Below are 25,683 nucleotides of genomic sequence, written 5' to 3' on the forward strand. Positions count from 1 at the left end.
ACCTCCAAATCAGTAAAGGGGAAATAATAGAATGGAGAACAACAATGAAAAAAACCTTCGATGAAACACAGCCAGGTGTGGTGGCTCACTTCTGTAATCCCAGTACTTTGGGAGCCTGAGGCAGGTGGATAACTTGAGCGCAGGAGTTCAAGACCAGACTGGGCAATATGTTGAAACCCTGTCTCTACTAAAAATATAAAACTTAGCTAGGCATGGTGGCATGCCTGTAATCCCAGCTTCTCAGGGGGAGAACCACTTGAACTCAGGAGGTAGAGGTTACAGTGAGCCAAGATCACGCCACTGTACTCCAGCCTGTGTGACAGAGTGAGACCCTGTCTCAGACACACACACACACACAGACACAAACACACACACAAACGCCTTCAATGAAACTTAAAGGGGGAAAAAAGATTTTAAAAACCCCACAAATTGGCCGGGCGCGGTGGCTCAAGCCTGTAATCCCAGCACTTTGGGAGGCCGAGACGGGCGGATCACGAGGTCAGGAGATCAACACCATCCTGGCTAACCTGGTGAAACCCCGTCTCTACTAAAAAATACAAAAAACTAGCCGGGCGAGGTGGCGGGCGCCTGTAGTCCCAGCTACTCAGGAGGCTGAGGCAGGAGAATGGAGTAAACCCGGGAGGCGGAGCTTGCAATGAGCTGAGATCCGGCCACTGCACTCCAGCCTGGGCGACAGAGCGAGACTCCGTCTCAAAAAAAAAAAAAAAAAAAAAAAAAAAAAAAAAAAAAAAAACCCCACAAATTAAAATCATAAATATACATTACAACAAATGTAAATGGACTAAACATTCCAATTAATAGATAACAGACAAAGATGGTCAGAGAGAGTAGTGCTCTAGTTATGTACAGTTTATGAGATACATCTCTAAAATATAATGACAATTTAAAAGTAAATAAAATGTATACTAAACAAATACTAACTAAAACAATTCTGGTGTGGGTATATTAATATCAGACAAAACAGACTACAAGACGTAAAACACTATTAGAGAGAAAAATGTTTCCTACATAATGATAAACATTTAGTTCACCAGAAAGTGATAATAACTGTATAAGTCTAAGCATTTACTAATATAACCTTATTATACATAAAGAAAAAACTGAGGGTGAGGTAAACGAAAAAATTTTTTTTAAAAACTTAAAAACTACAAGGCAAAATTGCACACCTGTCATAGTGAGAAATTTTGTAACCCTTTTAACTGATTTACTTACAGTAAAATTCACTGTAAGTAATTTTCCTTACCCACCCTTGTTTTTTTTTTTTTGCATCTTAGTCACTTTCTATTGCTTGCAACGGAATACCTAAAACTGGGTAATTTATAAGGAAAAGAAATTTATTTCTTAAGTTATAGAAGATAAGAAGATCCAAGTCCAGAGGCCACATCTGGTGACAGCCTTCTTGCTGGTGAGAACTCTCTAAAGAGTCCCTAGGCAGCACAGGGTATCCCATGACTATAGAGCTGAGCATGCTAATGTCCCTCTTCCTCTTCTTATAAAGCCATCAGTTCTCTTTCCATGGTAACTCATTAATCCATTAACCCATTAAATCCATTAGTCCATGAATGAATCACCTCTTAAAGGCCCCACCTCTCAGCACTGCCACATTGGAGACCAAGTTCCAACCTCAGTTTTGGGAGAGGACATTCAAACCATAGGACCGTATACAGTTCTATGAGTTTTAACATATACATAAATTCATGCAACCACCACCATAATCAGGAATAGTTCCATAAGCACCCCCCGCAAAAAAAAAGAAAGAAAATTTTAACAAATGTCTTTCAACACTGGATAGATCAAGGAGATTAAAAAAACCTAACAAACTCATATATAGCACACTGTACCTAAGATTAGAAATACACATATATTCTTTCAAGCACAGTAGAAGATGCATAAAATTTGATAACATGCTAGGCCACAAAGCAAGCCTCTCAAGTTGTAAAGGACTGATAAAACAAAGATATTATCTGACCAACACACAACTAAGTTGTAAAACATTTTTTCAAAAAAGAGAACTAGAAACATCCCTTAAAATCAGAACTATAAAAATACTTCTAAATAACTCATAGGTATAAAAAATAACAGACGTAAGAAAATAATTTTAACTCAATAAGAAAAATACTGCATGTCAAAATGTGTAGGATGAAACTAAGGCAATTTTTTAAAGTCGATGTTTATAATTATTTCATATGCATACATATACATTTTTTAAAATTTTAAGTTCTGGGATACATGTGCAGGATGTACAGGTTTGTTACATAGGTAAATATGTGCCATGGTGGGTTTGCTGCTCCTATCAACCTATTAGCTAGGTATTAAGCCCTGCATGTATTAGCTATTTATTCTGATGCTCTTCCTTCCCCCACCAAAAGGCCCCAGTGTGTGTTGTTCCCCTCCCTGTGTCCGTGTGTTCTCATTGTTCAGCTCCCACTTATAAGTGAGAACATGCAATATTTGGTTTTCTGTTCCTGCATTAGTTTGCTCCATCCATGTCTCTGCAAAGGACATGATCTTTTTCCTTTTTATAGCTGCATAGGATTCCATGGTATATATGTACCAAATTTTCTTTATCCAGTCTATCACTGATGGGCATCTGGGTTGATTCTATGTCTTTGCTATTGTGAATAGTGCTGCAATGAACATACATGTGCATGCATCTTTAGAACAGAATGATTTATATTCCCTTGGGTTTAAACCGAGGAATGGGATTGCTGGGTCGAATGGTATTTCTGATTCTAGGTCTTTGAGGAATCATCACACTGTCTTCCATGATGATTGAACTAATTTACATTCCCATCAACAGTGTAAAAACATTCCTATTTCTCTACAACCTCACCAGCATCTGTTGTTCCATGATGATTGAACTAATTTACATTCCCATCAACAGTGTAAAAACATTCCTATTTCTCTACAACCTCACCAGCATCTGTTGTTCGTGACTTTTTAATAATTACCATTCTGACTGGCGTGAGATGGTATCTCATTGTGGTTTTGATTTGCATTTCTCTAATGATCAATGATGTTGAGCTTTTTTTCATGCTTCTTGGCCACATAAAGGTCTTCTTTTGAGACGTGTCTGTTCATGTCCTTTGCCCACTTTTTAATGGGGTTGTTTTTTTCCTTGTAAATTTGTTTAACTTTAAGGCAATACTTTAAGGGAATTTGTAGGTTAAGATGCTTAACATTACAATTTGAGAAGTCATACTTGTAAATTGATTATCTAATTTAAAAGAATAAAAGAAGAACGAAATAAATCTAAAGAAAGAGAAAGAAGAAAATAATAAAAACAAAGGCAAACATTAATGAACTTCAAAACTAACCTACCGTAGAAAGAATTAATAAAGCCAAAATTTGTTTCTTTGAAGAGTAATAAGACAGAAAAAACATGGATCAGTGGTCATTCAAGAAAAAAAAGAATGCACAAATAAACAATATTAGGACAATTATTACTGTATTATTACCGATGCTATAACAAATAACCAAAAACGTAGTGGCTCAAAGCAACACAAATCTACTCTCTCAAAGTCATGGAGGTAAGAAGTCTAAAATCAAGGTATCGGCAGGGCTGCATTCCTCTGGAGACTTCAGGAGATAATCCATTTTCTTGACTTTTCCAGTTTCCTGCATTCCTTGGCTCATGGTTGCATCACTCCAATCTATTGTTTCTATCCTCGCATCTCCTATTAACTCGAATCCTCCTGCTTCTCTCCTATAAGGACCCTTGTGATCAGGCACACCTGGAAATCCAGGACACTCTCCCCTTCTCAAGAGCCTTAATCACATCTGTGAAGTCCCTATACCATATGAAGTAACATATTCACAGGCAACATATACTAGAATGAAGACATTCAGGGGCCATTCTTCAGCCTACCACAAGGACAAAACCAGTCGATCCAGGAACAAAATAATAAAAGGAGACTACAGAGTTGAAAACTTAGATGACATGGGTAAATTTCTAGAAGAACAGACCTTACACTATTTACCCAGGAAGAAATAGCCCTTAAAAGACATAAGGAATGTGAATCAGTAGTTAATTTTGACATAAAGAAAACAGATGGCTGGGATGACTTTACTCACGTGTTCTACCAAACTGTCAAGGAACAGATAATTCCAATATTACACAAACTCCCCTAGAGAATAAAAAAAGGAAACACTCTACAACTCGTTTTCAGTGTGGTATAACCTTGATACCAAAACCAGAAGAGGAAGGACAAGAAACCAAAGTAAAAGACGCACAGAAAGAAGACACAAGATATGGATGTAGGCTGCTGACAGTACTCAAATGCCTGAATCTGTGTTTTCCTGAGCTCCTGCTGCACTCCTGTCCTTCATGCAGTTCAGCCGTTCAACTGGGATTGTTTGACCTCCCAAAAAATCCCCTTTCTGTTTAGGTTAGTTTAAGCTATCATCCAAAATCAAGAGTCCTGACTAGTTCACCATTCCAACAACCAACCTGACACATCTAACCTCTTTAATGGTATTTGCTAAATATCAACTCAATTATCCATATTCATGGAAGGGCCTGTGGATATTTGGGTAATGAAAGCCAGGTCAACTAGAAGTAATTTAAAATGCATGCTGTCACTTTTCCAGCAAGCTCTCGTACTGCATTTTTCGTAAGCTATTATTAACATGAATTCAAATTATTTGGCCACAGTGATCTGATCGCATAGATAAAAAACAATGAACACCAGGGGACTAGAAGCTTGTCTGGGATTCAACGTTCTCCAAGAATAATCCACAAAGTAGTTCTCACTCATCTCTCCTCATAAAATTGCAAATTCCTTAAGGGCAGGGAGCATTTCTATTCGTTCAGGTAGGTGACCTTGTAAATAGTCAAGAAGCTTGCACAATCCAATGACCTTTGGGGCTGTGTTTCTAAAAGTCTTGCCAAGGACATATTTTCCATTGCAACAGTTGAGATGCCACTACAGAAACATGCAAAATTGTAAAAACGTCAAACAAAAACATTTATACTCCCTTAAATATACCTCACCCTTCCAATTCTATTAAATAGTTATCTTAAAGTCCAATTAAAAAGCTGAAATCATAAAACTGAAATTAAGAAACTGTATCAATATGTAATTGACAAGGAGATACAATAATAGAAGTTCAAGAAAACCCAGAGCAATGTTTCCAATTGGTGATAAACCTGGCAAACAATTCGACTCAATTGCACCTCTACACCCTCCAGGGCAGGTGATAATAAAATCAGAGAAGAGTGTCATCGAAGGACCAGAAACCTCTTGGTGCTAAAATTACAAAATCTGGAAGCCACTTCATTCCACAAGTGGTACCACAGCTTTCTAAGTTCACACAATATTGATGACATTTCCAGCCACTGTCAGAAAGAGGAGTTGCTGCTGGGGCTCTTAATAAGCAGATGAAAAGAGATGTCAGATTTTACATAATCTTCACACAGATTATTGCTTATGGCCTGTGGAGTTGGGGGAGGCAGATATAGCTGTACTCAGAACCAGGAGATGCTGGCCCCACTTAATCACACATTAGGCATTCAAAGGAACAAGAGTCTAGAAATTAGTTGCTTTAAAATGCCCAAATTTTGGAGAGAAAATAACTTTCCTGGCTGGGCACAGTGGCTCACGCCTGTAATCCCAGTACTTTGGGAGGCCAAGGCGGGCAGATCACAAGGTCAGGAGATCAAGACCATCCTGTCTAACACGGTGAAACCCCATCTCTACTAAAAATCCAAAAAAATAATTAGCCGGGCTTGGTGGTGGGCGCCTATAGTCCCAGCTACTTGGGAGGCTGAGGCAGAAGAATGGCGTGAACCTGGGAGGCAGAGTTTGCAGTGAGCCGAGATAGCGCCACTGTACTCCAGCCTGGGCAACAGAGCGAGACTCCATCTCAAAATAAATAAATGAATGAATGAACGAATAAATAAATAAGTAAATAAATAAAATAACTTTCCTTCACATCAAGCCATCTAGAAGATCACCAACAAGTGTCCTTATCAGAATCCTGGCCCAACATCATTTTTGCATCTTGCCTTGTTAGTTTGTACCCTGCAGGGGACAACTAGAAATAATGCTGAATGTTTTATTTTGCTCTCTCAGCAAGCTGTATAAATTCATTCCTGACAGATCTGAAAATAAAATCAATACTAACATTTTTAAAAGAAGTAAAGTTCTTGTAGCTTGCAAGAGACCAGTAAAGGAGCACTGTGGGTTTCCTCCCTCCCCCCGGCCCAGATCAAGGGACCGCATTCCCTTGGGCTTTTATATCCTTGTATAATATTTAATTAAATACTCTGTTCCTACTGGTTTATGTACTAGAGAACACTAATTTTAGAAAACCGATTAGCTGGTTCTTTCTAACTGTATGTTATTGTAGCTAAGGTCAAATTTTTCACTGAAACTATGGCAACAAAACCCCAGTATTCTTTGTCGACAAGAGCGAAGCAAAGTTCTCAAGTGATAGTCCTCCACTTGATTGCTAAACCTAAGTTGGGTTATTCTATTTCCTACCTTTACCTCAAATGCCACGTTTCTGGGAATGGTTATGGGGAGAGGAAAGGACCTTAGTCACAGAAATTTGCTAGCATAAGTCCAAGCAAGCTTATATATAAGTGTCATCACTGATAACATTTTTAGACACATATAATTTTAGCAGCACAAAACATCCAGACATTTCAGAAGCACCCAAATTGGAACTCAAATGTACCCGGAAAAATACCAGACGAAGAAAGGAACTTTTAAATCTTAGTTAGAGGAATAATTGCCCAACTTATTTTCTCAATTACTGCAACTGCTCAAGTTGGAGTTTTTCTACACTGACCTCCAGTTATTGTTTCGGAAAGGAAAACAGGTGGGTTCTTTGAAGAGATGTATTCTTTCCTTCACATCTATTGCCCCTCTCCACTTATCTCTCCCAAGCCAGTGCCAATGAGAATAAGCACAATTTTTGCCTTCTATAAGAGCCAGGCTGACCTCTCACCTTGGGGAGAGAAGCCTCCACCTTGGTCAATAATATAGAAGTAGCTGCTGCTGGGGGAGCTAAACAATGGGTACACATGGACATATAGAGGGGAATAATAGACACTGGTGATTCCAAAAGGTGTAGGGGTGGTACTGGTTGAAAAATTACCCATTGGGTACAATGTTCACTACCAGGGCCATGGGTACACTAAAAGACCAAAGTTCACCACTACACAATACATCCAAGTAACAAAACTGCACTTGTATCCCCTAAATCTGTTAAAAGAGAAAAAGAAGTAGCCTCTGGACATCCCTTCTGCAAATGCAACTGCCCTCAAAGCCTGGGAGAGAATGCCACTTGGCAGGCTGGCTGGCAGAAACCTCTCTAAACATGCAAGGAGCGTGTGGGGGGCAGGGAAGGGCAGCTTTTGGGAAAGAGCAGATTGGCAATATCTTCCTCCTGTCTGTCAAGAGTCACTGGAATGCCTGCTGTTTGGGGTAAGATAAACACAACTTCCTCTCTGGCTAGGCTTGTAATTCTATACAGAAGGCAGGATTACCATCTCGAGCAAATGACCCATCAGTAACTGAGGCTCTGATCAAGGCTTGTGTGAGGAGAGAAAAGACCTGATGGCTTCTTTTCTAATAGCCCCAAGCTCTGTCATAGCTGGTTACCAGGCCCACTCAACAAAATATAAAAAATTCAGGAAGGCTAAAGTCTGCCTGGCTATGGATTCCTTTGTATACTCCACAGACTGAGTTTTTAAAACAGACTTAACGATGTTTTACAAGATGGCAAAGGCCATGTCTGATCTTCCTAAGAGATGTCCCGAAAGCTGCTAATTGCAAATTCAATCACAACAGCTACTCTTCACTGAGTGCTGAGGCTGTATTGCAGGTATTTGCTGTGTTACACACGCACCGACTCATTCTCACACAAGCCTATCAGCTCCACAGTGTTATTCATCATGGCAGCCAGGTAGGGAAACTCAGGCATAGACAGGTTCAATGGCTTGCCCATGGTCACATAACTAGTAAGAGCAGGACAGGGACTTGAACCCATGTCTGACTCCAGAGCCTGTGCTCCTAACCACCATGCTCTAGTGTCTTCCCAGGACATCCTACCCACTCATTACCAGATTCGGCAGGACCTTGACTTAGAAAGCTATTGTTTTTTTCTGTTTGTTCATGTTTTCAAATATTCAATAATGCCATCTTTCCACTAATGTTCTCTACCAATTAGATTGAACCCATTCAGTTTCCAGAGAGCTTCTTGTCTCCAGTGTATCTGTGCTCTCCCCAGCTGTTTATTGACCCAATGCTCCCAACCATAGGGCTTCCACAGGAAGCAAAAACAGAAAGAACAGCTGGGTCCTTCGGTGGGAAAACACACACAGTCAAATGGAATCATTCATCTAACCTCTGTCCCAGAGCAGAAATTCCCTCTGCAAAATCCCTGACAGATGGTCAGCCCCGTCTGACTTGGGGGAAACTCAGTAATTTGAAGCAGGCCTCTTCTTTGAGTAACTGCTCAGCACTAACAGTCAGAATTAAGTTCCTTAAGCCTCAAATTCTACCTCTGGGCACTTTGATCCACTAGCCCTCATTCTCTATTGCTCTGGGCTCAGAACATCTGTCTTCTATAAGACAGCCCTAAAATAAAGGAAGACAACAGTCAGTGGCTCATGAGAGCCTTGCAGGAGCATGACAACTTGTTAGAAATGTAGAATCTCGGCAGGGTGCCGTGGCTCATGCCTGTAATCCCGACACTTTTGGAGGACAAAGCAGGAGGATCAGTTGAGCCCAGGAGTTTGAGACCAGCCTTGGTAACATGGCGAAACCCTGTCTCTACAAAAAAATACAAAAATTAGCTGGACGTGGCGACACACACCTGTAATCCCAGCTACTCAGGATAGGAGGCTGAGGGGAGAAGATCACTTAAGCCTGGGAAGTCAAGTCTGCAGTGGGCCTTGATTACACCACTGCTCTCCAGCCTGAGCTACAGAGCAAGACCCTATCTCAAAAAATAAAAATAAACATAAATAAAAAAGAAATGCAGAATCTCAGGTCTCACTCCAGACCTACCTAATTAGAATCTACATTTTAACAAGATTCCAGGTGGTTCCTGTATGCAGTCAGGTCTCAGAAGCAATGCCTTAGAGGTCTCTTCTCATTCATTCCACAAACATTTGTGTCTAATATAGTCCAGAACCTGTGCAAAGCCTTAAGGAGACAGGCATAGTTTCTGTCCTCACAGTTAATGCAGTAGGGGGGAAGAGCTAAGTCAAAACCAGCAAGTTAAAAGTCAAAACCAAAATTAGCAGTGTTATAGTATTTAATATGGGCCAGGTAGTCCATTAAGTACATTAAGTGCTTTACACAGATTAACTCATTTAATCCTCATAAAAACCCCATGAGGCATATATAATAATTTCTCCATTTTTCCAGATGAGGAAATGGAGGCACTGCGAGGTTAAGTAATACATCTGAGATGACATGACCAGTAAAAAGCAGGGCTGAGAGTCAAACCCACAGGGTCTGGCGTCAGAGTCTGTGCAAAAGGAGCAGCTGCTTGTCTGCACACGAAGGTTCAGTAAAAGTGCCCCAGAGGAGATGCCTGAGATATGAAGGTTGAGTGGGCATTAGAAAGATTGGGGGGTCCAGGAAGGAACAACAGAGATAGGGAGATATTTCAGACGGAAGAAAAAGGACAGAGTATAGAGCAAGTATGCTGACTGCCAGAAGGAAGTCAATCCGTCTGGCTGGAGCACAGAACCTGGAGGGGTTACTGCAGATGAGGCTGAGAGGTAAGCAGTGGTGACTCATGCAGACTGCTGGGAACCCTGAAAATGTGTCTTTATCCTGAGCACAACTGGGGAACCCCTAAGAGGTTCCAAGCAGCTGAGTGACATCTTCAGATCTGTGCTGATTCCCCTACCCGCAGTAAATGGTGGACTGGTGGACTGGAGGAGGTGTCCACACTCAGACACAAAGGAGGCAAAGGTGGAATTACAGAAACAGGTGAGGAGTCTGTGCAGCAACTTTGGTGAGAAATGTTGTTGCTGGAGCTAATCTAAAATGTCATCATTCAATATCGAATGGAGCCCTGGCCGCCAAGTTACCCCTGCATTAGCTTTATTCCCACCAAGCAATATGCCTTTTAAAAGTGGAACCTAGGACATCAGAAGCCTCAAGTGTTTTCTGAGCAGCACGACTCTATGATTTCACTTAAGTGGCAGACACTCTGCGAACCTCCAGACATAGGTTCAAATCCCAGGTCCACCTTGATTCCAAACCCTCTGTGGGTTCAGGGTGCCCAACCGTAAAATGGGGACAATAACAGTACCCATGTCACAGTGTGCTCCAATGGTCAAGAACAAAAGAATGCATGACCCTGTCAGAAAGCCAAGCACAAAGGAGGAAGGTACTTAACAGTTATTTGTTTTTCATGCTCATGTACTGAATGCAGCCAAGGAATCTCAAAACTATAGGCATGAAAGAGAGAAAAAAATCAAACATTAAGAGTCAAGGAGTCTCAGAGAATGAGACCAATAAGATCCACTTTTCAGGGAGAAGACAAGTCAACTACGAGAAAGTTTTAGGGGTTGTTGTTGTTGTTGTTGTTTGAAACAGGGTCTTGCTCTGTTGCCCAGGCTGGAGTACAGTGGTGCAAACATGGCTCACTGCAGCCTCAACCTACTGGGCTCAAGCAACCCTCCTGCCTCAGCCTCCTGTGTAGCAGGACCACACATGACCACCACCACGCTTGGCTAATTTCATTTTTTGTAGAGACAGAATCTCACTTTGTTGCCCAGGCAGGTCTCGAACTCCTAGGTTCAAGCCATCCTTCCGCCTTGGCCTCTCAAAGTGTTGGCATTGCAGGCATGAGCCACCATGCCCAGCCTACAGGAAAGCTTTTCAAGAGTAACAGGCTCAGGTAGTTTGGAGCAAGATGACAAGGCAGCGTTAAGGAATCAGTGTAAAAAGATCAGCAGCCATTCAACTTAAAATGTCAGCGAAAACACTGTTAGAACTGGGAGCAGTCAAAATCGTATCAGAAAAAAACACCAATTCCTTGTCAATTAGTATTTAAAGAAGGACCAACATTATGCCAGGTGCTGGGCCAGGAGTGCAGGGCAAGATTTGGTCCCTTTGAGTGCTCCAAAATCTGGCAAGGAGAAAACAGTAGCTGTGTATTTATCAGACTGTGATAAACATTATACTCAAGATTGTTAAGTAGGCAGTTAGCATGCCCCTGTTGTCTATAGACATTTGCTCCTGTGCCAGTGCAGCTCACAATGACATATTTTGGGGTTGCAGAGGAGGAAGTTAAGAAATCAGGTAATTTTTGTCAAAGAATATTTCAAGGCCAGTCCACTTCTAAAGGCAGTTTAGGGTAGATGTTAAGAGGAGGATTTCTCGTTATTAGATTGACTGGGTTCAAATCGCAGCTCTGCTACTTCTCGCTACGTGATCTTGGACCTGACACTAAACATCTTATATGTCAGTTTCCTCATCTGTAGAAAAGTACCTGCCTTACTTATGGGGTTGTTATGAGGATTAAATAAATGAGTGTATGTAAAGTATATTAAATAGATTATATTCACTAATATCTGTTAGCACTAGACAAAGGTATTCACTATTATTTGCATTTATAAAAATTAGGTTATCATTAATTACACAGGGTGATGGAGTCAAAAAAATTTTTTAATTCATGGCTCAAACACAGTAGCCTAAAAGACAGTGTGAGTAGAAACTGGGGTTGTGTCCCAATCTCAGTTTTGGCACAGGATTGCTCTTTGACCCCAGGAGACTTTCTAAATCTCTCTAATGTTCTCACTTGTCAAACAAGAAAGGAAAAGAGTTATCATAAGCTCAAGTGATTCACCACACATCTTCATCAATGCTCTGAAGACAGGATTATAAAACCCTTTTCCAAAAGAAAAAGTCCTTAATCAACCACAGCATACTGCTTTCAGGAGAACCATATAACAATATGACAATATGACCCCATTAAGCTTGCTGAGATTTCCACATCAATTTCACCCTCAATGGAGGAAGTCCCAAAAGCAATACTGTGATTCAATTAGAGGACAAGGTAAACTTATTTATTGCGCTAGAAGCATTTTATGCACATAGAGCTGAAAATGGTTCTCCATTAGCAACTAAATTATAAGGGTAAATGACTATAAAAGAGGGGTCTGAGGTCTACTTTCCAGGGTGACTCAGGTATGCAAAAAAGAACAGATCCAGGGCATCAGAGTAAACACAAATTCCCTTATTTCAGGGTACCAAGAGCCTTCAGACATGCATCTCACAGCCTGAAGCAAGTAGGCAGAAATCCAGTGAGGGATACGCTGCAGTGTGTGGGACTCCAGCATAATCAGGCAGCAGGCACCATCCCCAGTGATTGTGTAACACACAGTGAGCATTCTATGTTGCCCAGGGAATTGACTTAAATTACAGTTTTGTTCCCTTTAAATGGAGTCTGTTGGTCCAAGATTGAGATAAACTAGTAAATCTGAAATGAAGATTATAAAAAACTATTAATCTTTTTATTAAATTTGAATTGATTTTGTGAATAGAGAACAAGTTGCAGGAGACTCTTCTACAAGGCAGCTGCACATACTCTTGAAACCTTCAATATGCCTTGAGGCACATACTTGACAAGCACCTTAAATAGACTGATTTTTCTGCCTTATTTAACAAGACAGGCAGAAAGTAAGTCCTGAACCCCTACTGCGAAAGGCCTGTCATGGATTAGAATCAAAAGCACAAACAAAATTTAAGTTAGGCCCTCCCCTTTGCAGGAGGGTATTTAAAACTAAGATATGGATTCATTCCTTCGATGCCTTGCCAAAAGAAAAAAATGAAAGAATACTGTTGCTTAGCAACAACTAAAACAATGTGCAGCAAAGGAGAGTGGTCTGAAAGAAAGCTAAGCCGGTGAGTTTGTTACAGCCACCCCAGATGAACTTTGTGACCCGAGACCCTGCCTGTGTCCTCATCTGGCCTAAGGGTAAGGTTAAGGCCTGGCTATTACTGGCACTCAACTATCTTGACAAAGAGACCTGTAATCCCAAAGAAATAAGAACCTACTACTGGACAGCAAGCACAAGGCTTCTAACATTAACCTCCCTGTTTCCGCTACTAATAGCAAAGTTTCAAGCTGCATGAAATCTTGGAAAAACCCCATTTAACAGGTAGGAAAACTGAAGTTGAGAGAGATGAAATGACTTCTCTTAAGATATTGGAGCTGTTCATGGCAGATTCTGGGCTAGATGCTAGCTCTGGCATCCAGAGGTTGCTCTTTCCCCTACATTTAACCTAAACTGCAGGCAAGACCAAGATCAGAGAAGCAGACTATTGACACTCAAGTGTTTCTTATCGCTCAACCATGAAAAATGCCATTCTTATCTGAGGACCCTTCCTAAGCTGCTGGGAGGTTTCAAAGTCAATTACAAGGAGCTTGAATGAGATGTGAAACCCTTCTCTCTCTCAATAAAACAATCCTACTAAATCCACCAGCCCCCTACTAGAAGGGGCTAACATAGTGCCAGCACTCTGGGACTGGGAAAAGAAGGCTCCAATAAAAATAAAAAGGCCACAAGTCTGATCCTCAAGTTCATGGCCATGCTTTAAGTCCAAGAGTGGCTCGTTATAGCCAAGCAACATACTCTTCTCCATGCCAGTATCATGGTGACCGCACAATACTCACCTGTCATTATTTCTAGCCGGGCATATGTTGAGGAACCAGGGGTCTTCCACCAACATTTTACTCTGGAAATGCCCAGAAACTGGATTATACTGCCCCAGGCCAGACCCTCATTTGTACTACAAACAGGACTCATTCTACTGTAAGTAACATACTGTGCATCCCACAGCTGGTCGGGGCAATGGCTAAAAGTGTATTAAGTGTGGCAGGATACTGTGGCTCACACCAGTACACAACTACTTCGTACACAACTACTGTGTGCTAAGCACTCTATTCGGCTCTTTATGCATATTATTTTTATAAGGATGGAATTGTTTGACCCTATTTCACAGGTGAGGAAACAAGCTGAGAAATATTATGTAATCCCAGCAATTTGAGAGGCCAAGGTGGTGGATGGCTTGGGGCCATGAGTTTAAGACCAGCCTGAGCACCACAGCAAGACCCCCATCTCTACAAAAATTTGAAAAGAAGTCAGGCATGAAGGGTATGTCTGTAATCCCGGCTACTCGGGAGACTGAGGAAGGAGGATTGTTTGAACCCAGGAGGTCAAAGTGAGTGAGCCATGACCACACAATTGCACTCCAGACTGGACAACAGAGTGGGACCTTGTCTCTATAAAACTACAAAGGAAGAAAAGCACTGGGCCCAGCCTTTGAAAGAGGGCTCTGGCTACGACACTCGTAAGTCACATGGCACTGGGCCAGCTTATAACTCTTGTCATCTCAAATGGCATCAGGTACCAAATAGATGTGCTCTGGTCTCAGGGGGTGCTGCACAGCGAAAGATTAGGACATGAGAAGCATCCTCATCTACTTTTCCCCAGTAGGCCTTTATACTAGGTAGGAAGAAATTTCACCTGCTTTGCTTCTACTTATATATAAACAGTTGCAGTGAAGACAACAAATTACATTAAACAAGTTCCTTAAAGATTTTCAGTACATATTGATGTAATTTGTTGTCTTCACTGCAACTGTTTATATATATTATATATCATTTTTTCCTGCCCCAACTTCTCCTCATTTTGAACTGTAAGTTCCCCTTCGAACAGCTTTTATTCTGAAACTAAGGGGCTCCCTGTAAGGTTAAAAGCCACACACTTTGATATTATTGATATCGTAACATCTGTCCAACATCAAGAATGTGGAGCCATGACTGGCCTCTTGATATGAACAGAGAAGATCAGGTTTTGAAAGTGAGAGCCTGACTACTGCCCCAATCTTATGCAATAATGGCATGATCAACACTAAAGCCTATCTAATTGCCCAAAGGTCCAGTTCCCAACAACCCTGGAGGTGATTTATATTTAAAAAGAGCAGAGATTCTGGGAGCAAAATGAAGACTGGTTGTTAGTTTCCACCTTTTCTTTGTAGAAGATGCCTTTACATTTAGCACGAGGGAACAGGGGGAGGGACTGGTAAAAGTGGGAAGAGGAAAAGATAATACAGAGAAAGGAATTCACTAACCACCAAGTTTCTATTCCCTGTTTCAATTTGATGTTTGCCTTCTCTGTTCTTTCAAGATTATGGGCAAAGACAACACAAATCAGGGAGTAGAAGAGGTTCTGCCTTACCTTCCATGCACAATGGGGCTTTAAAATGGTACCACATTAATCAAAGAACTAAAGTTGCTGCATTATTCTAAGTCTCAGCTCTTCTCATCACTTACGAGGACAATGATATTGTCCAAAATTCATTCAGATGAAAAAGATGCGGCTTATGTGAAACACACGTGCAGCCAACCTTTTCTTTCTACAGAGAAAGTGAGAGGCAAGAGATATATTCAAGGAAAACACACGCAAACAAAAAAGCAATTCACTTTGGAAATGTACTTTCAGCCATCAGAGAAAAAAAAGCAAGTGTGTTCGATGTTGAACTCTTTTACATCTACTGTGAAAATTAACAGCAACCACTCACTGAACAACTACTGTGTACTAAGCACTCTATTCGGCTCTTTATGCATATTATTTTTATAAGGATGGAATTGTTTGACCCTATTTCACAGGTGAGGAAACAAGCTGAGAAATATTATGTAATCTATCAAGGTTACTTAGCTTGTACACAGGGGCAATGGGGTTCAAATCCAAGCCCAGGGGTTCACGTGCATGTCCCCACCCACAAACAATTTGAAGACAAAAAGAATAGCAATATATAATTATTCTCATATAATTAAATATGAGATTTACAAGTACCAGGCTCTGTACTAAGTACTGGGGACACAAAGAAAAGAGTAAGTCTTACCAAACTCTTAACTAAGGGTCAGGCTCCCCCAGTACTAAATTCTTAACACACAATTAATCTTCCCAATGACCTTATGAGATAGAGCCTATTATCCTCTCCCATTTTACAGGTAAGAAAATCAAGGTTTGCAAAGGTGAAGTAATCTGTTCAGGGTCACACAGCAAAGAATTCATGGAACTTGGATACGAACCAGGAAGCCTGATCCAACAGCCTCTTTTATTAACCATTAGGGCTGCAGATCTCAGGAGCTCACAAAATTAAAGACGCAAAGTCAGAAGCCATGGGGAATACTGCATAAACAGGCCTTGGATTTCCATTTACTTAAGAACAGGTTATGATGGTTCTCAATATAGGAAATAACTTGGCAAGGAAACAATGGAAGCAAGAGCAAACCCAAATGACTACATGCAGCTCTGCTGATTGCTCAGATAAAGACTCCATCATCCCATTCGGCTGCTTGCCAGCATCTCGCTTTTCCATATGTGTTTGTTAAACTCTAGAGTGCAACGGGTCCGTGAGGAAATAGACTAGAAATGCCTCCAAATTGCCCAACTGCCCTATGCACAATTTCTAAACATCAAAATGACTTCAGCTCCAAAATACACTTATATTTGGAAAGCCAGCAATTGCTTCCAAAAGAGAGATCTTTTTCTTCATTTTAGAAAAAAAAATGTCAAAGAATGCTGCACCGCAGTTGAAGGAAAGCATTGGAAAATTTTTTTAAACCTCACTGCCCAAGTTCCATGGTGAAGGAGCAGATCGTTCCAGCACTGAGGCAGCCTGCAAAGGCAGAGCTGCCTGGGCCCCTCACCTGGGTGCAGGGGGCCTCTGGTTTAGCACGTGGAATTAAGGAAGTCCTGACCTACATTCCCAAAGCCTGCAGCAGAGCTTGTTTTGAACCAGATTTTCCCACAAGGACAAAGCAGCTCACAACCCAGAAACCTTTATTTTTAATTTAGGGAGAAAGGCAGTCAACAAATCAAGTCACTGTCATGTGACCACCTGTAGAACCAGGCCAGGCTGTAAAAGGAGTTTGCTTCCTTCCAAATAGCTTCTGTCAGACTATTACTGTTATCTCAAAATAGTCGCTTCAAATCAGCCACCACATACACATCCAAGCACCAGGCACCTTTACAGTCATGCCAGAAAAACGTATCTCCTCCGACTTCCCCTGCTATAGTCCTATTTATTTTTAATATTCTAACCCTGTATTCAAACAGCCCCTGGTTCATTTGTGACAACATGGATGAACCTGGAGGACATTATGCTAAGTGAAATAAGCCAGGCACAGAGAGACAAATACCACATGATCTTGCTTATATGTGGAATCTACAAAGATTGAACTCCTAGAAACAGAGAGTAGAATGGTGGTCACCAGGGACTGGGGTGGAGGATTGAGATGTTGGCCAAGGGATACAAATTTCAGTTAGGAGGAATAAGTTCCAGAGATCTATTGTACAACATAGCGACTACAGCAAATAACAATATACAGTATACTTGAAACTCACTAAGAGTAGTTTTTAAATGTTCTCACCAAAAATAATAATAAGCATGTGAGGTAACGTATATGTGAATTAACTCAATTTCACCATTCCACTATATATACATATTTTAAAACATCATGTTGTACACCATAAATATATGTTGATTTAAAAAATAAAATGTCAAATTACGTGCATATATTCGTAAAAGACAAATAGCCATTAGTTAACTTCATACAGTACATTAGAATCTCTCCCAGGTTCATCTCCCAGCTCCCCAGGCCTGTTTATAGAACAAGATAAGAGGTCACACTGGACCCAAGCAATGCCTTCCTGATGCATATCCCTCCCCTTGGTTCCAGCTGCAAAAGCCAAATCTAGACCAGCTCTTCCTTGAATAACAAAGTCCAGGTTTTATTAGCCTACATTTCATTAGCCATGGTTCTTCATCTTGGTGGAACACGAGAATACCTGAGCTTTCAAAAATCCCAATGTCCAGTTAACTCAAAATCCCCAATCTGGATTCAGGTATCAGTGTTTCTGAGAGTTCTCCAGGTGATTTCCCTGTGCAGCTAAAGTTGAGAACCATGGCTCCCACTCCATCTGTCATCAGCCATGTGACCTCAGACAAGGTTCTTAAGTTCCGAGTGTATCAATCTCTTCCTAAGGAGGAGGGATGGCTCCCTGCGCTAATGCAGGCAGAGTGCTTAGCACAGGGCCTGGCACAGTCAATTGATCTTGTCCCTTTCAATATTCACAGTTGGGAAGTAATTCTATGAGTGACTGAATTATGATCATTGGATGAAATCTTTCATTTCTGCAGCACTCAAGATTTTGTCTTGTCTTGGAAGGAAACATGAAAGATGCATTGAGAAGAAAAAGGCGATGGAGGCAATAGCCGCCTTGGGTTCCTCTTACAGCTTATATCAACAACTTTTTTTCTTTCTGTTTTTTTTTAACAGTCTTCCCCAACCCCTACCCATCCTCAGGTGAAAACATTCTCCTGATAGCCTCACGCCAACTGGATGCAACTCAACACCAAATGTCTTCCAAATGGCTTTTCTCCATCTGAACGTCTGCGTTCTATTTTATTCTAATTTATTTAGCTTTTATCCAAAAAAGTCAAACAGTTTCTAAACCACTAAACAATAAGAACTTAGAACTCGAATTATATAATCTGCAAATAGCAAGATCTGAGCCCTTTGGGACTGAGGCCATCAGTCAAATACCTAACCCAGTGGTTTTCCACCCTGGCTGTAAAGAATCAGCCCTAATTCCAGAGTTGAGCTTAACTGATAAATAATTTAATTATTAAATAGATGCTTAGGGCTCTCCAGTGGATCCCTAAGTCCTAAGCTCTACAGTGGAGCCCCAAGCATCTATTTAACTTAAAAGCTCCCTCAGATAATCCTAATATGTGGCTAGAGCTGAGGACCACCAACCACAAGAACAGAAAAGAAAAACAAATGTTTATCATCTAAGACACCAAGTGTACTTCAAAGACCTCCTACAATAAACTCAGTTACCTTTGGAGAAAGATACCAAATTCAGGAGGCCTAAAGAAAAAACTAATTTGGGTAGAAAAACTGCCCTGCCTATGCCTTTTCTTTGTTTTTGTGTTTGAGACAGGGTCTCACTCTGTTGCCCAGGCTGGAGTACAGTGGTGAGATCTTGGTTCACCGCAGGCTGGAACTCCCAGGCTCAGGTGATCCTCCCAACCTCAGCCTCCTGAGTAGCTGGAACTACGGGTGAATGCTACCACACCCAGCTAATTTCTGTATTTTTAGTAGAGACAGGGTTTCACCATGTTGCCCAGGCTGGTCTCGAATTCCCAGTCTCAAGCAATCTGCCCACCCCAGCCTCCCAAAGTGCTGGGATTACAGGCATGAGCCACTGTGCCCAGCCTGCCTACGTCTTTTAACTCAAAAAACAAGCGCAATAATCAAGAACGTTTCATTCCAGTGAGACGTTCAGTGAGGTATCATTACACACCTCTTAAAGAAGGTATCTAAGAATATCAGCATCCCCAAAGGGACAGTAAGATCCGCTAAAATAATGAATATTCCCTGTGACTGGATCCATAAATCCTATTTGTTTGAAGAAATATCCATACAAATGTAAGACTTTAAACCGAACTAGCACTTGTCAATACATATTCAATAGACAAATTAAGGACCCAGTGAAAGACATCACAATCTTGATAGTAAATTTATGTATTTTTCAAGAAGTTGTAAAGCTGAGAACTGAAATCATACTCTGAAAAAAAACATAAGTAAATAAGCCTATCTTGCTTATACACACACACAACACACACACACACACACACACCAACAACACACTTCATGAATTTTCAAGTGAGTCAAGGTGACCACTCCAGGAAAGCTACCACCTTACCTCTGAATTTCTTAGGTGGATTGTTAAGGTCCCCGGTTTCTGGCTGTACAACACAACGATCATCAACCAGGCTGTAAAGAAGACAGATAAATGCTCTGTCAAGTTAAGTGTATGAAAATGAAACTCTTAGCACCGTGCAAAAATCAGATATCCCAGGGCTTTTCCTGTGCAACCTTTAGACTACCATATTCTCCTGCCAGGAACTCTTTACACTAGAGACTTCCTATGCATGGATCTAAACCTAATCCAAAAGCCCAGGGTTCTGTTCTGTGAAGGACACATTAAGCTACTGTTTTCTGTGGCTCCTTTCCCATAACCATGTCCATGGGAGATTTGAGTATAGCATGCAAGGTGGCTGAAGTCGCGAGACACAGCAAGGGCCGTTGCATTCAACTAAGGGTAGCGGAGGAGCTGACTTTGTGCCTGGTGAAGATGAGCCAGGCCCTTGCCCTTTGGGAGCTCAAGGCTAGTGCAGGAGCCTTAAGAACAAACTGATAAGGAGAATATAATCTAAGGGCTGTAACAGAAGGAAGAAAAAAAATAACAGCCAGAAGCGAACTGTGCCTGAGGTCATCTGAGAAGCTGCAGACAGAGGAAGTTCTAATGGAACTACTGGAAGAGTCGAAATAGATGTGGGAGGCTAGAGGGGAGCGTTTCCAGGTTGAGAGAACCATGAGTGCACACTCTGAAGACATGAAAGGACTCTGGAGCATCAAAAGCAACTAGTGGGGAAAGCACAAAAAAATTACAAATAAATAAGCCAACATTACATAAAGACTCAGTATTTAAAATCCTGACTGCTAAGTCTAACTTGCACAATTCTTTTAGAAGAACCACTTAAAAATATATTTTTGAACAGATGAGGGAACTGAGACTCTGAGAAGTTACACAACTTGTCCAAGCTCCTAAAACTGGTACTGATAGAACTGGCTAATCTTCCAAGTGACCACAGAACTTGCACTTGTTCCCAGCTAACATGCTATGGTTTTCCAGGGTTCCTCCATTCATCTGTGCTGCCTCCTCTTATCCCAAATGCAAGGTACCATTAAATATTCAGCCTTTACCCTTACTGTTCTATTCTCCAAGATTCCCTTTGGCCTCCTAAAGTCCTGCCTGTCTTTCAGGACTCAGATTAAGAGCCCCACCTTCTCCACAAAGCCCCCCAGGCCTTTCCTGCTCCAGACACTCTCTGCCTCTCCTTCTCCGTCCTCCCAACCTCACTGACTGAGACTCCAAAGGTGCACCAGGCTACCAGCTCCATGAAGGCCAGAAGATGCCCAAGGATGGCAGTTCAGTATCTATTTGGTAGGTAAATCAAAGTATCCACGGTACCCCACCAGCAGTTTGCCTCCTTCAGCTTCACGACACAAGACCTCACTGTATCAACAAGAGGGACAGTGTAGCCAATGGTCTGAGTTCTCATGTAAAGATCAGGAGCAGAATATACATATATAAAACCCCCACCCTGAGCTCCTGTGAGTGTAAGTACAGTAATGCCCCCAGAGCTAACATAATGCTTGACAGGGTGGGCTCAGAATCCAAGGTAGGGCTAGGTTAATAAATAATCAAGTTCTCATGGCCAGGCGTGGTGGCTCACACCTGTAATCCCAGCACTTTGGGAGGCTGAAACGGGCAGATCACGAGGTCAACAGATCGAGACCATTCTGGCCAACATGGCAAAACCCTGTCTCTACTAGAAATTCAAAAATTAGCTGGGCGTGGTGGTGAGCACTTATAGTCCCAGCTACACGGGAGGCTGAGGCAGGAGAATCGCTTGAACCCAGGAGGCGGAGGGTGCAGCGAGCCGAGATCACGCCACTGCACTCCAGCCTGGCGACACAGCGAGACTCCGTCTCAAGAAAAAAAATAAATAAATAAATCATCAAGTTCTCAAATGGGGAGGAAGTGGTAAGAGGAGCCCCAGTCAAGCTCAGAAGACAAATGAATTGTAGATGGCACTCTGCCACCTACTAGCGGCATGATCATGACTATGGCATTTTACCCCTACTGGTCTCAGTTTTTTCATCTGTAAAATGAAAGTTGGTCTCAGGGATTCTTAACGAGGGGGATGTTCATCAGACTTATTGTTTCCAAATATACTGACACCAGGACTCTGTCAACCCAGCTTACTAAAGCTGTGCTACAGGATGAGGCCCAAGAATTCCCCCGCCTCGTTTTTTTAAAGAGACAGAGTTCTTGCTATGATGCCCAGGCTGGTCTTAAAAGCTGGTCTTGAACTCCTGGCCTCAAAGGATCCTCCCATCTCAGCCTCCCAAGTAGCTGGGATTACAGGTGTTAGTTACTGCACCAAACTGAACCTTTATTTTTAACAAGCTAAAAAGGCAATTCAGAAGCATGCCACTGAGTAATGTGCACACATACACACTTGCCCTCCAAGATCCTATTGGAGTTTTAAAGTTCAATCAGTAGATGAAGCCATTTGGAGGTAATCACCATCTATATAAAAGGGATGGGGCTGGAGTGCTACACAGTGAGTCCCATTAACAACTGGCAGTCACTCACTGTAGTCCACAACAGGTCCTCGATAAATGCTAAAAATATTAAAGACAGGAAGGGTTGTCAAACTTTCTTTCTAACCCCATTTTTACACTGCTATCCTCAAATATGTGCAAGCAACTGAGAAAATAAAGTATTCATCTCAATAAAGTATTAGCAGCCCAAAGTTCAAAAAGCAGCCCTCCTCACTTTAAAAGGGCAGGAGGGACTCATCATTAATTTGTTTGCAATGTTTGAGGAAAACACTTAAAAAGCAATTCATATGATTTTCAAGAAGGGATGCCCTGGAAGAGAAAGAAGGTACTAAGATCTCAGGGGCTCAGGAGGTACCTGGGTGACTGGGAAATCAAGACCCTCAGGGGAAACATGGGCATAGAGTGGGTTGAGGTTTAACCCGGCATCCAGATAGAGGCTGTGCACAGTCAAGGAGGAGAGAGAGCTGTGGGCAGACAAGGAAGCCGGAAAGAGAGAAGCTGGCCTGCAGAGAGCAACTGTTGGCAGCCCTAGCCTTGCAGTCTGGAATTTTCTGAGCTGTGAAATCTTGGGCAAGTGACTTTGCCTCTCTGAAGCTCAAAACTTTTGCCTCCACAAATGGTAATGATGAGAGTGTTCACCATAGACAGTTGTGTAAGAATTAAGGAAGATGTAGGCACAGTATTTAGCATAATGCCTAGCACACAGCAAATACCCACTGGGCTCATGTAGTGCTTTCCATTTATTACTGTTGCTGTCATTGCTGAAAATAAGAAGAGGGTAAAAGAGTCAACCACAGACGATGAAAAGAGGAAGGAGCCAACCATGAAGAAAGGAGGGACAGTCAGAGGCAGGGCAGAAGGAGGCCTCTTTGCCAAAAGCCACAGAAGATAAATTGTTAAGGGTAGGTCCGTAATGGAGAGAGGTCAAATGTAGAAAGTCACTGGATCTGGTGATCAGGCAGTCATGGATGACTTCTTTTCACTAGATGACATTTGAAACAAAATCTCGCTACAGTGGGAACACAAGTCTAATTGAGCTATAATTCTGTATCTATAATAATTTGCTCCCTGAGTGTGGAGTAACCTGCATGACAGCCTAGGAATACTCGTCCTGCACAAATACCAGAAAACAAGCATGCTTTAAATAATAGCTGTAATTAAAAGGAAGGTCTGGCTGCTGTAAAAATGAGGTTCTCGGAGAAGCTGCTAGTCTTCCTTCCCCCAATTTATTTGAGACCAGCTCTTGCCAAATTCAACAATGCCAGCCGGGGGGCCTCACTACTCCTTTCTACACAAAGACAATATAGACCATTCGTAACTATTTTGGAGTTAACCATCTTGATTCTCCATTCTGCTTCTGTCTGCCTTTGGGACTATTTCACCTCTCATTTCCTCTTCTAGACAATAGGCGTAGGAGGAGAAGGGAGAAGATAATCAAATGAGTACATTATGAAATATATTTATACCCTTAAAAGTTGTATAAAGATTGGGAAAAAAGCACAAAAGAGCAAAAATCTGATTTATAGAACTTTATGCAATTTATAATTTTCAAACGCATACAGCAATGTAAAGTAGGAAATGTCTGCTTCAAAGAAAAAAGATAGGCAGCTCAGGAGGTTTGGTCTTTGCTTATATTATAAAGGAGTCACTATGTGAAAAGAAGAGCCTTTACAAAACTAAAAAGCACTTATTTGGGCTCTGTAAATATTCATCCTTACACTTTATTCCATTTAAACTGTACTCCATAGTGGAATAAAGGCACTACCTTTTATATAGAAAGGAAGAGCAAATTTTAATAAACTCAGAATAGTGTCCTAAATAATGAGGTTTTACTCTTTCAGAAATATACAGAAAATTGTGTTTTTGTATGAGAGGTTAAACTTGGCTAATATGGGATTTGGTGTTTGTGATTTCAACCGCACTTAGAAAGCCAAGTAAAATGGTAATGTTCGTATGTTAGAAAAATCAGTTTTAAGCTGATGTTATGATGTCTTAAACAAATCCTGCCACACAAGAAATTGCATGCTCTTACCCCAAGGTGCTAATAAATCCATTTGTCGATCCCTCCGCGTACAGAGAACAAATGTCTCCAATATGCAGGAAGCTAGACATTTTGTCAGACATGTCTTTCTTGAAAATCCTAGACAAAGTAAAATATGCAACATTGTTAGAAGAAAAGAAATGCTCAGAGGGGGAAAAAAGTCACTAAGAGTTGGCTTAGCTCAATTTTCCAAAGCGCCTTACTTAAAAGCCAAATTTAAATAAGAGTTTGACAGGCAGGCGATTCAATGAGCCAAGTAAGGACATATGCAACAACATTTTTTCCCCGTATATTATTTAATTTCAGGATATTCCAACCACAGTAACATTTGTTTCTAACAAAACCATGCCTGAATCAGATTCTACAAGTTGAGGACCCTTGATAATAAAAACTGCAGTGAGTAGAAAGCCTGCAGGGAACTCAGCCAAGAACGTTGCAGTGATTAGGGAGTTACTTGGAAAGTCTGACTTATGAAACATTAACATATTCAATTTGCCTCAGGGAATGTTAAGTCAGGAGGAAACACCTGGTATAAAAACTTGCTTCTGGCAAGGCCACAGTGCCTGGGCTAAGGTACCAAACCAACAAAATGACATTAATAAAAGGAAACCTGGTAATAAATACCACAAATTTCCAGCAGCCTTTTAGGACTTTTAAGAATTCCACAACTGTATGCACTTCACCCAAATGCTACTTGAATGTCTTTCCTTCTCATCCTTCACCAAGAAACACTTCCAGAGGACGAAAACCCTTTAGACAGAACCTGGCCCAGATCCTTCAGTATTTGAGTAAAAATAATAAGGTTCCCTGCCCAGGAACACACAGCTATTTAGAGGCAGTCTTACAAAAAGCTCTTAAGTCTCAGGAAATCTGTACATAGCCCAGAAACCATTAAACACACAAACACATATATATATCAACAAAAATATTGATGTGACTCCTAGAAACAGCTTTCATCAGGGCCATAAATATTGAGGAGTGGGAACCAATTGTAAAAAGCTAAATTGACATTTAAAAAATAAACTCAGTTATGTGGGAAGATTGGGTGCTGGTGTGGACTGCAGCTAATCACCCCGTGTTTCCTCAGGCACCTGGTGTGGAGATGCCCAGGGCAACCCAGGTTTTCCCAAAACCCCTCCTCCAAACCCAGACCCCTTTACCCATCAATTTACTCAACTTCCCCTTCCAGAAGCCATTTACCCCACACAGTCACAAGAGTTGTAATGGTGTGGAACAGTATTGTGTCTCCTTCAATTGCTTTCTGGGTGCCAAGTTTTCTTTCGGGAAGAATTATGCAGCAATGATCAGCATGACACTTCAGGAAGCAACCTCCTACCTTAGCAGCAGTGTCAGCTATTGAAAGCAAA

At 41.4% G+C, this 25,683-nt stretch overlaps 1 protein-coding gene across 11 annotated transcripts in view; it reads right to left on the minus strand.

The window, feature by feature from the left end:
• The window catches only part of ITPR1 (inositol 1,4,5-trisphosphate receptor type 1), a 352,224-nt gene that overhangs the window by 304,734 nt on the left and 21,807 nt on the right, over positions 1-25,683 (minus strand). For all 11 annotated transcript variants that reach the window (XM_007985074.3, XM_007985072.3, XM_007985068.3 and 8 more), the window contains exons 3-4: positions 24,308-24,415; positions 19,784-19,854 (exon numbers count right to left, since the gene is read on the minus strand). In XM_007985074.3, the coding sequence (XP_007983265.1) occupies positions 19,784-19,854; positions 24,308-24,399 (163 nt within the window). In that variant the 5' untranslated portion in view covers positions 24,400-24,415. The remainder of the gene's footprint in view (positions 1-19,783; positions 19,855-24,307; positions 24,416-25,683) is intronic.

This window comes from Chlorocebus sabaeus, chromosome 22 (genome assembly GCF_047675955.1).
Source record: "Chlorocebus sabaeus isolate Y175 chromosome 22, mChlSab1.0.hap1, whole genome shotgun sequence".
NCBI lineage: Eukaryota > Metazoa > Chordata > Mammalia > Primates > Cercopithecidae > Chlorocebus > Chlorocebus sabaeus.